Below are 16,561 nucleotides of genomic sequence, written 5' to 3'. Positions count from 1 at the left end.
TGTGCACACAATTTGAGGCTAGATTCTTCAATACAAACTGGGCACAGCCTGAAAGCATTTGTTCCATCTAGGACTTCAGTCTATTGGATCTGTCCTGCCCACCTTTAGAAGAGCTTTTCACACTGTGCAGAGTGCTAATCACCTATGGAAATAGCTTCTCACACACATAGAAATGTGCATCACAAATTGAGACATCAATCTACTCAGACTGATAGTCAAAGTTAACCACAACAGAGAACAGTATTCTGTCTTTAATTTCCCTTCAGCTCAAGTATTTTCACAATGATAAGATAGTAAAATAATAAACTCCTGCCTGCTATTGCTCTTAGCTACCATCACATCTAGGGCACAGAATAATTGCCCTGTGCTACAGCTAAGGCCTTATTGGGGCCCCCATAGGTTTGTGTGCAGACTGCAGGTGTTGGGGGAGCACTGTGCACTCACTGCACAGAGGTAGGTGGCTGAGTCACTGAGCTGGGAGCCTCTAATGTGCAGGGAAAGATAAAGGCTGGCTCTATTGAGATGCGCTGTGAATCTTCCCTCGTGTTTATCACCATTGGAGTATGTAGACATCAGCAGCTCAGGTCCCTTCCCAGAATACTGTCTGTACCACATGAAGTTCTGAGAAGCACTGTTCTTGTAAGTGCAGTTGAGAGAAGCAGTGGCTCCCTCTGGAACACTGAGGGACTCAGGATGCTGCTCCACCTCCTTTTGTTGGCTGTTCACCCCTGTGCAGAAAGACAAAGGTCAGACAAAGGACAATGGTTGAATAGTGGATGCTTTCTCTACAGGCCTCTTACCCTCTCTCATGGACTAGTGTTTCTCCTCGCAGACCTGTAATATAAAACAACTACCAACACTGGACTTCATAGCCCCATAAAAATGTTAAACTCACAGTTCATGTGAAGATACAGAATCACTGGTAAGACACTCAGGGATCTCATCATTCTTTCCCTTGGATTCACTGAGGACTCAGAAAATAAACTGTAACGGAAAATGTGTCTCATTGAGATATTCTCAGTACTGTGCTTTTGGAAACATAAAAAGACTCTTTTACCAATCAGAAAAACAAGCTTCTTTTCTTCACCTCCCCCTCTTCCCCCACTTCACCAACAAGCTCCTCCCAGATGCAGTCACTCCCCACCACACAGTGCACTTGAGAAGGTCCCTTGGGATCCTTGAGAAGATGCTGCCCTCTAATGGTTTCTCAATAATGACTAAAGAATTATTCAGCATCCAGACCTGTTTTATGTGAACCATTGAAAGTAAACCCCATGTTTTAGTGTATAGTAATTGTGCTATGGCTTTCCCTATGGTATTACCAATGGGCATATATTATATTTTAGTTGGATGAACTTTTTACATTTTTCTCTCTGCCTATCCCCCTTCCTACTACTGTTTGACAACTCTGTTTCTTTATGCCTTCATCATGCATGAATGCTTATATTTCACTATATTGTCACCATCTTTTATTATCTTTTACTCTCTCTCTCCCAGTTGTTCTTGTGAGACAATACCACAGTAATAATTATGTTATATATAGATTATGTATAGAGATAATAGATAGACAGATTGATAGATAGATTAGATAGAAAATTTTGGCAAAAAATTTTGGTGCCAGTCCTGGGGCTTGGACTCAGAACCTGGGCACGGTCCTTGAGCTATTTTTGTTCAAGGCTAGCACTCTACCACTTGAACCACAGCTCAACTTCTGAATTTTTTCTGGGAAATTGGAGACAAGAGGCTCACAGACTTGTCTTGCCTAGGCTGGTTTTGAACTACTATCTGCAGATATTAGCCTCCTGAGTAGCTAGAATAACAGGTGTGAGCCACCTATATCTGGTTTGAAGTGATTTTAAGAGAGAGGATGGGAGGGAGAATGACGGAAAAAATGAGTTTGATAAGGGTACAATGAATGTTTGTATGAAATTTTCAGAAGGAAAACCCGTGTAGAACTAGTATTTGCCAACAAAAATGTGAAAAGCTAAGACTAACGCTAACTTTTTAACAGTAAAAGACTAACACATTTTTACAAACACTAACACTCAAGTTAAATAAATATTTGAGACACAACTGCTAAATATTATTGTGTGAAAATTATTGTTGGATCTAAACTTCTTGAGTATCAAGAGTATCTAGGCATGAGCAACTTTATCTGCTTACTTAGTGGTTCTTTTTACGTTTTTATTACAAAAATGCTGTACAGAGGAGTTACAGTTACATGAGCAAGGTAATGAGTACATTTTCTACTGAGTACTGTTGCCTCCTCATTTGTTTTCCCCCTACCATCCCTTCCCTCCCACTTCCACAACTATCCTCCCCCACCCCCCTGCCCAAAGTTGTAAAGTTCATTTTCAATATAGTATTTTGTACATCTCGGTGTTACAATGGGTCAACCCATATCCTTATTTAGCATTTTGTTTTTTTCCTTCCTCTTCCTGAATTAGAGAAGTGTTTATACAAGACTAAGGGCATCGAAATCAAATACAGTGAAAATGAGTTATACTATGGGGGAAGAACAAACAAAGCAATAAAAAAAATCACATGGCACATTAAAAATACGTTAGAAACAATACCAAGAAAGAAAAAAGATATTTGTATCCCTTTTTTAGTTTTCATTCGCTTGACATTATCTTGTATGGTCATATGTGCATAGCTTTTGGCCTTTTCTGCTTGACCTACATATGTACTAGTTATTGCAAATAAAGGAAACCATGGGACCTATGTTTCTTTGTGCCCGGCTTACTTCACGTCACTTAATATAATTTTTTCCCAAGTCTTTCTATTTCCTCACAAATGGGCCAATGCCATTCTTTCAGATGGAGGCATAGAATTCATGTGTGTGTGTGTGTGTGTGTGTGTGTGTATCACATTTTCTTGATCTATTCATCTACTGAAGGGCATCCGGGTTGGTTCCATATCTTAGCTATGGTAAATAATGCTGCAATAAATATAGATGTGCTGGTAGCTAGCCTTGGTATGGTCTTGTTTGTGATCATTTGCGTAAATGTCCAAAAGTATGATTTCAGGGTCATAGGGGAGTTCTATCTGGAAGCTTTTAAAAAAATTATTATTATTATTACGGAAATACCATACAGACGGGTTACAATTACATGGGCAAGATAGTGAGTACATTTCTTATCAAGCATTGTTGCCTTCTCCTTTGTTTCCACATACCATCCCTTCCCTTCTCCACTCCCCCACCCCCACAGCCCCTACCCCAACTTCCCCAACCCCCACCCTGCCAAAGTTGTAAAGTTCATTTTTCAACATAACATCTTGTACATCTCATTGTTGTAATGGGTCCACCTGTAACCCTATTTAAACATTTTGTTTTTTCCCTTCCCCTCTACAAATTATATCAACATCAAATACAGTGAAAGTAAGGCTTATACACTGGTGAAAGTACATACAAAGCAACAAAGAAATCATCTTATAAATATGTTGCAAACAATTACAAGAAAGAAAAAAGAACATTTGAATCCTTATCTTGGGGTTCATTTCACCTAACATCAACTTTTCTGACTGTTTCTGTTTGTCTCAGACATATACTAGTTATTGAAAATACGGGAAACAATGGGACCTATATTTCTTTTTTTTTACATGAAAAGTAAACATTTATTACTGGAGAAGAGAAAAATGTACACAGAAAGTCTGTATTCTTTCTGTTCAAGCACTGGTTGTAAAATAAGGTCCAAATGCCAACTTTGAAGATATTTACAAGAATAACTTTTTCTGAATACATAACCATTTCCTGTGAGGTGGACTTTTTAAAATACAAAGTCTATACTGCAAACTAACTACAGTTTCTAAGAAGATTAGAGGAAGTAGTAACAGAAGATGTATTACATTTTACTGCTAAATATAAAAGGAATACAGTTATGTGATTCTTAAATGTTTAATTGCTTGATTTGAACAGAGTAATGAAAAAAATCAAGACAGACTAGCTTTAAGATTTGTTGTATTTAATTCTTTCTACTTTCACATCATCTCCAATTAGCTGATAGATGTAAGTGACCACTGTGGAAGTCTGGATGTCCATCAACAAATAATGGAATAATATTTGTGTCCAAGGCATTGTATGCCTCAGTGGCAGAACCTGGGTTAATGTAGAATTTATTTTCATGCTCAAATGCTTCACATTTGTGAGTGTGTCCGGAGATAAGAATGTCCACATCAAACTGCCTCTGCAGCAGTGCCAGGCTGGCCATGTCTCCCCACCAAATGACCTGATCTCCGTGGATCAAACCGATTTTGAGCTCTCCCACAGTCACAAATTTCTGTTCCGGGTAATTCAGGTTCTCATCGAAGTCTCCCCTCACGATATGGACGTCAACAACCAGAGTCTTGAGATAGTCATAACTCTCTTTGGTGCAAAGGTTTCCAGTGCACAGAATGTGCTGTATCTTCCACGGTTCCAGGAGTTTTTGGAAATTAGCCGGCAAATTGCTGCACCGGTGAGGGATTTGCAGATCTCCTAACACCAACACCAACTTTGCATACAAAGAGCAATCTTCACTCTACGGAGATTCTCTTCAGATATGGATTGAAGTACAGTTATTGTGCGAAGCATCCTGTCATGCTGCTTCGCTGGCTCACTGCCAGCATCGCAGCCCTCTTCCTCTAACTTGACCTGTATTTCTTTGGGCCTGGCTTACTTTACTTAATATAATTTTTTCCAATTCTTTCCATTTCCTAACAAATGGGGCAATGCCATTCTTTCTGATGGAGGCATAGAATTCCACTGTGTATATATACTACATTTTCTTGATCCATTAATCTACTGAGAGGCATCTGGGTTGGTTCCAGATTTTAGCTAGGGTAAATGATGCTGCAATAAACATAGTAAAACTGGTAGCTTTACTATGGACTTGTTTGTGATCATTTGGTTAAATGCCCAAAAGTGGGAATGCTGGGTCATAGGGGAGCTCTACTGGAGTCTTTTGAGGAACCTCCATAATACTTTCCAAAGTGGTTGAACAAGTTTACATCCCATCAACAATGCAGTTAGGTTCCCTTCTGTCCACATCCCCTCCAGCATCTGTTGTTATTAGAGTTCTTGAGTATAGCCATTCTCACTGGGGTGAGGTGGAATCTCAATGTTGTTTTGATTTGCATTTCTTTTATAGCTAGAGAGGTTGAGCATTTCTTCATGTGTCTACTGGCCATCCTTCTTTGCTCTTCAGAGACGTTTCTCTTTAAGTCCTTAGCCCACTTATTTATTGGACAGTTGTTTCTTTGAGGATTTGTTGTTGGGGGATTTAATTTTTTGAGTTCCAGGTATATTTTAGATATGAGACCCTTGTCTTTTGTATGGCTAGTAAAAATCTTCCAATCGGTGGGCTTTCTATAGATCTTGCTAGCTATGTCATTTACCGTGCAGAAGCTCTGCAATTTCATGCAATCCCATTTGTCCCAACTTTCTTTGATTTGTTGTGTTTCTGGGTCTCTATTAAGAAAAATTCAGCCTGTGCCAAGAAGACCTAAGATTTCTCCTATTCCATCCTGTAATGTTTTCAGAGTGTCTGCTTTGACTCTGAGGTCTTTGAAGTTGATTCTGGTGCAGGGTGATATATAAGTATTTAGCTTGAGTTTCTACAAGTGATTAACCAGTTTTGCCAGCACCATATACTGAAGAGGCTGTCTTTCTTCCATTCTATTTTTTTTACCTCCCTTATTGAAGGTTAGATGGCTATATGTCTGTAGGTACATTGCTGGGGTTTCAGTTATTTTCCATTGGTCCTGAGGTCTGTTCTTGTGCTAGTACCATGCTGTTTTGATTACTGTGGCTTTGTAGTAGAGTTTGAAATTTGGTATTGATATTCCTCCAGCACTGTTCTTACTGTTAAGTATCGTTTTTGCTATTTGGTCTTTTATTGTTACATATGAATTTTTGGATTGCCTGTTCTATTTCCTAGAAGAATGAGGTTGGAATATTATAGGTATTGCATTGAATTTGTAGATAGCCTTGGGAAATATTGCCATTTTCATGATGTTGATCCTTCCAATCCAGGAGCATGGGAGGTTTTTCTACTTTCTACATTCTGTTTTGATTTCTTTTTCAGATTTTTAAAGTTTTCATCATAGAAGTTCTTCACTTCTTTGGTCAATTTAATTCCTAGGTATTTTATTTTTTGTGGGGCTCTTATGAATGGAGCTGCTTTCCTGATTTCAGCCATGCTTTTCTCTTTGTTGGCATACAGAAAAGCCATTGATTTTTGAGGGTTAATTTTATACCCTGCTACTTTGCCAAAGTTTTGAATCAGCTTGAGTAATTTGGGAGTGGAGTCCATGGGATTCTTTAAATACAAGATCATGCATCTGCAAAGAGGGAGAGTTTTATTCATCTTTCCCTATTTGGATCCCTTTTATGTTTGTATCTTGTCTTATTGCTGTAGCTAGGCATTCTAATACTAAATTGAAGAGAAGTGGAGAGAGTGGACATCCTTGTCTCATTCCTGAGTTAAGAGGCAATGGGTTTAGTTTTTCACCATTAAGTATAATGCTGGCTGTAGGTTTGTCATATACAGGCTTGATAGTATTGAGGAATGGTCCCTGGATTCCTAATTTTTCCAGAGCCTTCATAATAAAGGGGTGTTGGAATTTGTCAAATGCTTTTTCTGCATTCTATTGAGATAAGCATGTCTTTCTTATTCTTGCTCTTGTTGATGTGAAGAATTATGTTAATTGATTTGTGTATATTGAACCAGCTTTGTATCCCTGAAATGAATCCTGTTTGATTATTGTGTATGATTTTTTGGATGAATTGTTGAATTTGATTGGCCACAATTTATTGAGAAGTTTTGCATCAATGTTAGTAAAAGAAATGGGTCTATAGTTCTCTTTGTTTGATGAGTCCCTACCTGATTTGGGGATGAGTGTTATGATGGCTTCATAGAATGAGTTTGGTAGTAAACTTTCTCTTTCAATTTCATTTAAGAGTTGGAAGAGAATTGGTGTGAGCTCTGCTTTGAAGGCCTTGTAGAATTCCAGTGTCAAAACATCCTGGGCTTTTCTTAGATGGGATGTCTCTTACTGCAGTTTCTATTTCAATGCTTGATATGCACCTTGAAGATGGTTTAACTCATCTTGATTTAGTTTTGACATGTCGATATTTGCTAGGAAAAGGTCCATTTCTGCCAAGTTCTCAAACTTATTAGCATAAATATTTGAGAAGTATTTCCTGATAATGTTCTGAATCTTGTTTGTTTCTGTGGTGATGTTTCCTTTCTCATTTCTGAGTTTATTTATTTGTGTGTGTTCTCTTCTTTTTCTGATAAGATTTGCTAACGGCCTGTCAATTTTGTTGTTGTTGTTGTTGTTTTTTTTTTTGAGGAACCAACTCTTTGTTTTCTTGATTCTTTCTATGGTTTATTTGGATTCTAATTCATTTCATTTTGATTTGATTTTAATTATTTCTTTCTGTCTACTGGATTGGGTTTATCTTGCTGCTCTTTTTCAAGGAGATTCAGATGTTTCATTAAATTGTTGGTTTCAAATCTCTCCAATTTGTTGATGTAGGAAGTCAGAGCTATAAATTTGCCTCTGAGTACTGCCTTTGCTGTGTCCCAGAGGAGCTGGTAGTTACTGTGTTCATTTTTTTTTTTTGGTCCTGGGGCTTGAATTCTGGGCCTCAGCACTGTTCCTGTGCTCTTCAGCTCAAGGCTAGCGCTCTACCACTTGAGCTACAGGACCACTTCCAGTTTTCTGGTGGTTTATTGGAGATGAGTTTCACGGACTTTTGGATCCTCCGATCTCAACCTCTTGAGAAGCTAGGATTACAGGCGTGAGCCACTGGCGCCCTGCCCTGTGTTCATTTTTTCTTGAATATCATAAACATTTGAATTTCCTTTCTAATCTCATCTATCACCCACTGGTGGTTCAACAGTCTGTTCTTCATCCTCCCTGTGTTACAGGACTTCTTTGGTGGCTTTTGGTGCTGAATTCTAATTTTATTCCTCTGTGGTCTGAGAGAATGCAGGAATAATTTCATTGTTTCTGAAACAATGAAACAATTGTTTCATTGTGGACAAATTGTGGACAAATTTACTTTGTGACATAAAATGTGGTCTATTTTGGAGAATGTTCCATGTGCTTCTTAGAAGAACGTGTATTCTGATGCTGCTGGATGAAATATTCGGTAGATGTCTGTGAAATCTAGATCTATGCAGTTGTTTAGATCTATGGTTTCTCTGTTGAATTTTTGCTGGGTTGGTCTATCCAGTGGGGATAGTGGTGTGTTAAAGTCTCCAACAATTAATGTCTTTTGGTCTATGTATGATCTGAGGGAAAGTAGTGTTACTTGGATAAATTTGAGTGCTCCATTGTTTGTTGAATAGATATTTAGAATTTTAATGTCCTCCTGAAGGAGAGATCCTTTAATTTGTATGTAGGGACCTTCTTCTCTCTTCTCACTAATTTTAATTTGAAGTCTGTTTTTTCTGATATTAGGATTGCAACTCCTGTCTGTTTATGGGGGTCATTAGCTTGGTAGATTTTATTCCTGCTTTTCACTTTCAAAATAAGTTTATTTTATGGGAAAGGTGTGACTCTTGAAGGCAGCAGATAGAAGGATCTTGATTTTTAATCCAACTAGACATTCTATATTGCTTAATTGGAGAGTTAAGTCCTTTAATTTTGAGAAATAAGACTGAGAGGTATTTGGGAGTTCCTGCCATGTTATCCACCTTCTTGGGGTCTGAGAAAACTGGGTTCTTCCTATGGTTCTTGGATTCTCAGTTTGGGTGTGGTTTCTTGGCCTTTATTGTGGTCTTTTTGGTTTTCAATGTTTAAGACATCTTTAAGTATCTTTCGTAGGGCTAGTTTGGTGGAGATATATTGTTTCAGTTTTTCTTTGCTATGAAGGAGAATTTAGCTGGGTACAGTATTTTTGGTTGATAGTTTGGTTTGTCTTTAGGGCATGGCATACATCATTCCAGGCTCTTCTTGCTTCAATTGTCTCTGCTGAGAAATCTGAGGTGATTCTAATTGGTTTCCCTTTATAGGTGATTGATCTTTTCCCCTTGACAACTTTAAGTATTTTCCTTGGTCTGAATTGATCCTGTGTGGATTATAACATGACCTTGTGATATACTGTTCTGGTCTGGTATATTTGGGTTTCTAAAAGCTTCTTGTATTTGAATAAGCCTATCTTTTTTGCATGTTTGGGAAGTTCTCTGCCCAGATTCTGCTAAATAAATTTCCTATACCATTAGTTTTTGTCTCTAGGTGCTCCTTTACACCCATTATCCTTAGATGAGGCTTTCTGATAGTGTATTCTAAATGTTGAATAGATCTATCACATTTCTTGGATTTGTCTTGGATAATTGTATGTTTTTTCTCTATAATATCTAGCTGTCTTTAATCCCCATGATTCAATCTTCTGCATGGTCTAACCTACTGTCAAGGGTTTCTACTTTGTTTTTATTTCCTTTCCTTCTAAGTAGTCAGCTTTGACGGCTTCAGATTCTTTGTTGGAGCTTTATATGGAATGCTTCACTTCCTTAATTTGGTTTTCAAATTTATTCTCATCTCCCTTAAGTGATGATTATGGTTTCAATGGACTCCCTTTCCTTCTGATGGGCTCCATTCAGCATTCCTTTTGTGGCCTCCCTGCATTCCTTCAGCTGTCTGTTTATGGATTCCATTAATGCCCCATTGATCTTTGTGTATTCTCATCCTGCTCACACAATTCCTGTATTACTCTTTGATTAGCTTTCTCACGCTCATGCAATTCCTGTATTACTCTGACTATTCTTAGACTGTTCATGCAATTCCTGTATTAATCTGATCAGCTTCCTCACGCTCACATGATACCTGTATTAATTTTTGGTTAGACTCATTATGATCATGAGGTTCCTGTATTATTTTTTGGTTAGCCTAGTCTTGCTTCCTGTTATGCTCACACTGAGTCCTTTGCAGGCTTTTAATCTTTTCATTCACCATGTTTACCAGTAGTGTTTGTAGAGCGTTTTGGGAACTCTCCTCTGGATTACTCTTCAACTGTCTGTTGCCTGATTATCATAAGTGGGAGTTGAGAAACCTGTACTTACCATCTTGTGTTTCTTCAGCTTGTTATGCCCATTTGGTATGAAAGTAACACTAATTTCATGCTAGAGCACTATTTTAAGGTCAGCATCAACCAGAGTCCTATAGTTGTACAAATAGATTGATGCAGTCAAAATGGTTGCAGATACAATCTATTTCAACAGATACAATCTACTTCAACATCAAACAACTATGGACTAATGGGCTAAGAATCTCAAAGAGGAATTCAGCAGAGCAGAAATTAATAGTTTTAGGGAGAGTTGTGGGGAAAAATAGGATTAGAAGAATATGGAGAGGTAAAAGGAAAGAGTGAATTTAACCAAGCTCTAATTTAGAAAGGAAACAGCTATAACAGAATGAAAGGAGGAGAGAGATAAAGAAACAAGAAAAAATGAAAAACCAAAAATTTTTATTTAAAAAATGAAACACTTAAAAATTATATATAAAGAAATAATAATGATAGAAGAAAGGATAGAATGAGAAGAGAGAGATAAAAAGGAAAAATGAAAAAATAAAGAATAAAAATTTAAAAATGGAATACTTAAAAATCATGTAAGTGTAAAGAAATTATGCTAATAAAAGAGTTAAGCCTAAGAGGTTGTGAATTGAGTAATCAATTTCTGAATTAAGTATGCACACAATGATGGATAAGGTCTAATAATTGACAATGGGTGTATATCTGGAGATGAGCAGAACAGCAATTAAATTGCGTAAAAAATAATGACCAAAAGGTTAAAAGAGATTTTAAAAAACCAAACATACATGTACACACCTAATGTAAAAATTGTGAAAGAAAAAAAATAGAAAACAATTTTTTAAATTAAACAATTAGGTAGAAAAAAGAGTTCTTTGATTTTTTTTTTTGGGGGGAGGGAGATCTTGTACCTCCCCTGTGTCCATAATCAGTCTCTTGTTGGTGTCTCTGGTTTGCTTATAGTGTTTGGTTTTCCTGTGGCTTGATTGGTTTCTTAAGTCAGTTTGTTTGAGCAGGCAGAAAGCTCTGCCTTACACAGGACTTTGTGATCCACCTCCCAGGCTAGTTCAGTGGGAGGGAGATCTGCTTTGAGTATCACAAAAGAGGGAGATGGCTGTTTTCTCTAGTTTGGAGATGCTGTGATGAGGGAAGGTTCTGTGTAGGGTTGAGGCCTTTCAGCAAACAGTAGCTTTTCCCTGAGGGGCTAGCTCCTGAGACACTCACAGAGCCCAGCCTAGAGCCATTCTCAGGATTTATGTTTACTGAGTTTTGGTTGTTTTTCTTTTATCCCTCCTACTGCTGGGTCAGCAGGTTATGTTGCAGTGGGGAGGGGCAGCCTCTGGCTCTTTTTACCCAGTGAAGAAAGCTATTCCTCTGAGGGCAGATCTTCCTCTGCCTGGGAAGAGCAACTTTTCCCTGGGTGTAAGTGAGCAGGTCAGGTCAGGTTCCTATGACCTTTGAATGGCCCCTACTGTTTTCTTACAAGGCCTGAGTTGGAGCTAGCTTCCCTGACCAGGCCTTTGTCAGTATCAAAGATGGAGTTCTTCTCTGGTGGTGAAGGAGGGGTTACCTTCCCATTGCTGTTCCTTGAGAAGTAGTGATGATGTCTTGGGTTTACTCACATCAGTCTCTTGGTTTCAGGGCTGTCCCTGGTCTGCTATCAGCAGGATGAAGATTTCTGCTCCTTGTGGGTTCTTGCTGGCAGTGAGTAGAATCTGCTTGCACACCACATCTGGCCCCTTTGTCCCAGGCACTCGCTGATGATATGGTTGTCATGGCAGCAGTGGCTGCTGCTGTTGCCACAGACACCAGCAAGTGCTCAGATCTGTTCCTTAACCAAGCTGCCTGAATTTTCCCTCTCTGGCCAAATTCTCTGTACTGTGATGGCACACTTGGTGTGATTCTCCAGCATAGAACTGTTCAGTGGGACACTAAAACTGCTTTCTATGCAAGAGCTTGTTTAGCCTCCAGCTTCTCCTCCACCATCTTCCTCCATTCCTGTTTTACTACTTAGTGGTTCTTGATTGAATTGTTGGAGACCAGACAACATCTTTAGTGACATTTAGCAGGTCTTGGGGCAAGAGGGGAAATAGTTTCCTGCAAGAAAATAAAATGAAAAAAATTAACTGAAGAAAATATATGCAAAGCTTTTCTTTGTCGGTTGTGGAGGCTTGAACTCAGTGCTTGGGTGCTGTCCCTGACCTTCTTTGTGCTCAAGGCTAATGCTTTATCATTTGAGCCACAGTGCCACTTCCAGTTTTTGATTGGGTAATTGGAGATAAGAGTCTAAAAGAAACATTTTTTCCTGAGATGTCTTCGAACTGTGGTTCTCATATCTCAGCTTCCTGTGTAGCATTTTTGAAGAGCAAGAAAAGGCAAATATGTCTGTACTTTAATTAGCAGCAGAAAATGTGCATAAGACTTTGGTTTGGGTTGGTTAGTTAATTTAGGTTTTTAGGGTTTCTTTTTCCCCAAGGGTATAGCATAGAACTAGAGCAGTAAAATAAGGAAAGGAATTTAATTCCTCAGGAACAGGAGAGAAACTATTACTATAGTTTTTGTGAAGCTTCCAACTTGGGAGAAGAAGATCCCCCTAAAAACAGATCACAAGCTGCTTTTTAACTAGAGACAGACTACTCTTATCAAATAGATGGGAGAAACCTTGTGGCAGTTTTAGAAGGCCAAAGGAACATATATAGTGGCAGAGTGGAACAGAAGAGAGTTGGCCATCATCTAGAATATTCTAAATAGGACAGACACACCTGGCATCCATTCCACGATACCTCATATCATTAAAAGACATTATAATAAAAAAGCCCAGTAAAATTACTGTCTTGAGGTTAGGCTTTTTAATCTGACAGTTTGTTAGAGCCATAGGAATGCAATACAGGGATGAACCCATAAATATAGAGCATAACACCTGTCTAGCAGCCACGAAACTGAGAAGGCAAGAAACAAAGCAGCCCATAATTCCTTACCAATTATCCATGGCAGCAAGTGAAAGACAAATCAGCCTTAAATATCAAAGGGGAATAGTGATGGTAAACACTATTGACAGCATATTTTTCTCATCTGCAAGATGGGGAAAAGGACAAGGAGAAGGCCATCCCTGCCTAGAAGACTAGCATCATAGGAGGTGAGGGAGACGTCCACAGAAAGGAGAGTCCTGTTTCAAAGTCTACATTTTGGTAACATTTGAACAATCTCAGTGTCACCAAATGAAAAAAGACAGAAACAAGAACCATGGAAATCAATATCCACTAAAGATAATAGAATCGGATGCTGTCCTTTTCTACCAACAACTGCAGGAAATAGAATGAGGTAGAAGAAAACAGTGAAATCATTTTCTTCAAAACTTCATTGTATCTGACAAAAAAATAACAATGGCTTTTCCTCAGTATATGTGAAAACAAAAGGAAAAATGACAACCTTACAAGAAAGCAGCCACCACAGCCTTGGAAAAATGTTTGAAAATGAAATACAAATCCTTGAATATAGGATGTCAGCCTGATTCATTGTGTTTGTATGAAACACCCACTTGCAAGATATTTTTAATTGTAAAGGTGATGTACAGAAAGGTTATAATTACATAAATCAGGTATTGAGTACATTTCTTTTTTGGGGGAAGGTTAAGTGTATTTTTTGTGTCTTTGCTTTTTTGGTACTGGGGATTGAACCCAGGATGTTGCACTTGCAAGGTAAGCGCTTTGCCACATTTTTTTTTTTTTTTGGTGGGGGGTCCGGTTGTGGGGCCTGAACTCTGGGCCTGGGCACTATCCCTCAGCTCTTCAGCTCAAGGCTAGCACTCTACCACTTGAGCCACAGCACCACTTCTGGCTTTTTTCTTTTTGCTTATGTGGTGCTGAGGAATCAAACCCAGGACCTCATGCGTGCAAGGCAAGCGTTCTACCACTGAGCCACCTTCCCAGCCCCTACATTTCTTTTTTTAACAGCTCACATCCTTCTTCATTTCCTCTCAGTTAATTTCTAAGTTCTGTAACTAAAAATAATATGAGGGGATCAGTTGATCTAATGTGGAGACAGACTCAATAGACACATTAATGTTGGGAAAATGTCCAAAGTCATCTAATAACAAAGTGGTCATGCAGAAGCTTTTATATATAAAGGAAGAGATGTCTCCTTCTATTGTGTGCATGACAGTGTAATGGCCATCAATAAAGAAGAAAAAGTCCAGTTTCTACCTTATCCTATTAAGTAGTCTAGCTTTGTCCACAGTAATGCAATTGGTAGATGTGTCTTGGAAACCATAAAACATGAAAAGCCAGTTCCCAGGATTTATCCTAAATACTACTATTATTTTCATGTACTTATAATGTTTCCTGTTGCTTAAATTTTTATGTATTCTATCTTGTTCTGAAATTTGTAAGTTTTATATGACTCGTTTATTCTGAATAAACCAAGACTTCACTGATACATCAGTCACAAATGAGACCCTCATAATTATTTTGAAGACGCACTCTTCTTTCTTACACATCTAATGCATGATTAACCAATAAAACTACAGTTTTTTTTTCTCTTTGAACACAAATGATCTCTCAATTTCTTAATATTACAGAAGCTTTTATGATAGTGGTTATTATCTGGTAATACTTACTAAGCACTTGTTACAGGCCAGAGTTTCACATGTATTGATTCATTTGACCCTATCACAACTGTGACTCAGAGAAGATAGCAACTTGAGCAAGGTCACATAGACAAAAGTAGCCAATTAGATTCAAATTTAGGCAATCTGTCTCCAAAGTCCTTGTTCTCAGCTACTGACTTTATAACTCTTCTTTTTGCTCCCTAATCAACAACTCACTACCAGCAATACTCCCTGTATGTGAAGCCAAAGGGTCCATGTGAACATGATAATAGACAACTGTGACTTGTGGAGCCACTGAGAGGACACACTGTCAGTACTGTATGCTTTGAAAAACTCTGAGGAATGAATCTGCTAAGATAATGTATATACTGGATACCCTGTGTCCTGTTAACTTCCAGGAATGAAGAGAATGAAACTCAGGGGAAATAATAACAGAAGGATACTGCTAAGAAACTATATCCAGTTTAAATATTAAAATGCTACCACTTCTATTGTCAAGTGTACCCAACTCTACCTGTTTGAGAGGACAGTTATAGTTTATTTTTGTCATTAAAGCAGAATGATTATTTCAGAAGATGGAGAGGACCTGTAGGAAAGGGGATATAGGACAAGAGAAGGCAATAGATGGATGAATGTGACCAAAACACATCATATCCATAAATGAAAATGTTTATGATGAAACCCATGATTTTGTACATGTGATTGCATAGTAACACAACTGTATTTAATATGATTTTAAGAAAAACAAATCAAGCACTGTTCCCTTCTCTATTTCTAAGCTTCCTTGACTCCTGGTTGCAGGAGTTTGTGGAGCATGGTGTGTTCACCACACCATGTAGGAAGCAGTGTTGCTGAGCTGGAGGCTGTGATGTTCAGGAAGCCATACTTGGCAGCTGCATCCAGAGTTTCTGTGTGTCTTCGTTTTGAACTTTCACTCTTTGTGTGATTCATTCTATGTCCTATTTGTACCACCTTACCTTATGAAAGGGGCTCCTGATGTAATTGTATGGAAGAGTGCAGGTCTTTCCCTCCAGGATGGTCAGGAACTGAGGTCTCTGCTCCATCTGGGTTTTGCCACTCAGCCCTCTTCAGAAAGCAGCATGAGATTCAAGAGATCAATTGTCCAGTCACCTTAATGTGTTCTAATTTGCATCCATATTAACAACCTAACATGAATCCCTTGTAAAATAAGAAAAGTCTTTATTGTTTTCCTTCTCCTGCCCCACTCTGAATCCTGAGACACTCTTCTCTGGACTTCCTTTTCCATCCTTGTTCTCCTCTAACTTAAAACAAAAAACAAAGACACAAAATCACTAAGGATGTACTCTGATTTTTCTGCATTCTGATTCTGCAGAGGTTAGCCTGGGAAGCTCATTTGTAAACTTGCCATTTTATCTTTCTCCTAAGATTAAGCAGAAAGATTTTAAGGAAGTTTGCCTAGCCAATCAGAGATCAAACCTAGCTATACACCTTCACACCTACATGCAAACATTGCTATTGTGAGATCAGAGATGTAATTGTTCAAAATTTCAGCATAAGCTCTTTGGTGAGGTTTCTTCTTCATTATTTTCAGTTGGAGCATTCCATGCTTGAATTTAAGATCTTTATTTCAACATCTCAGTTCAAATTCTGCTCTGTATGGTCTTAGGAAAGTTAAGCTTCATCTTTCATCTATGTTATCAATAACAGAGGAAGACAGTGAATTGACAGTGTAGCTATGAGGGGATATATTCTAACATTGAGGTTTAAGATACCAAGAGGTTGAAAGTGAAAGGATAAAAAATATGCTATACAAATCAAAATAATGACATATTATACTCATGTGAAACAAAGTAGGTTTTCAGAAAAAAATTGCTCTAACAATTACATCCTTGCTTGCTTGGGCCCCTGTACCCAGGCATTTGAATAATAAACACTAGTTTATTCCAGTAGAC

At 38.2% G+C, this 16,561-nt stretch overlaps 1 pseudogene and 1 gene segment (V, D, J or C); both read right to left on the bottom strand.

The window, feature by feature from the left end:
• Nucleotides 1–381: 381 nt before the first annotated feature.
• On the bottom strand, nt 382–990 carry LOC122125433. The segment is given in 2 exon segments: nt 382–728; nt 896–990. Coding segments are annotated over 2 exon segments (399 nt in total).
• Nucleotides 991–3,949: 2,959 nt separating this feature from the next.
• LOC122125432 lies at nt 3,950–15,691 on the bottom strand (annotated as a pseudogene).
• Between the last annotated feature and the right edge of the window lie 870 nt (nt 15,692–16,561).

The sequence above is a fragment of the Dipodomys spectabilis genome, unplaced genomic scaffold, assembly GCF_019054845.1.
Source record: "Dipodomys spectabilis isolate Male_0828 unplaced genomic scaffold, ASM1905484v1 ptg000265l, whole genome shotgun sequence".
Lineage (NCBI taxonomy): Eukaryota > Metazoa > Chordata > Mammalia > Rodentia > Heteromyidae > Dipodomys > Dipodomys spectabilis.
This window is presented reverse-complemented; position numbering and strand designations above follow the sequence as displayed.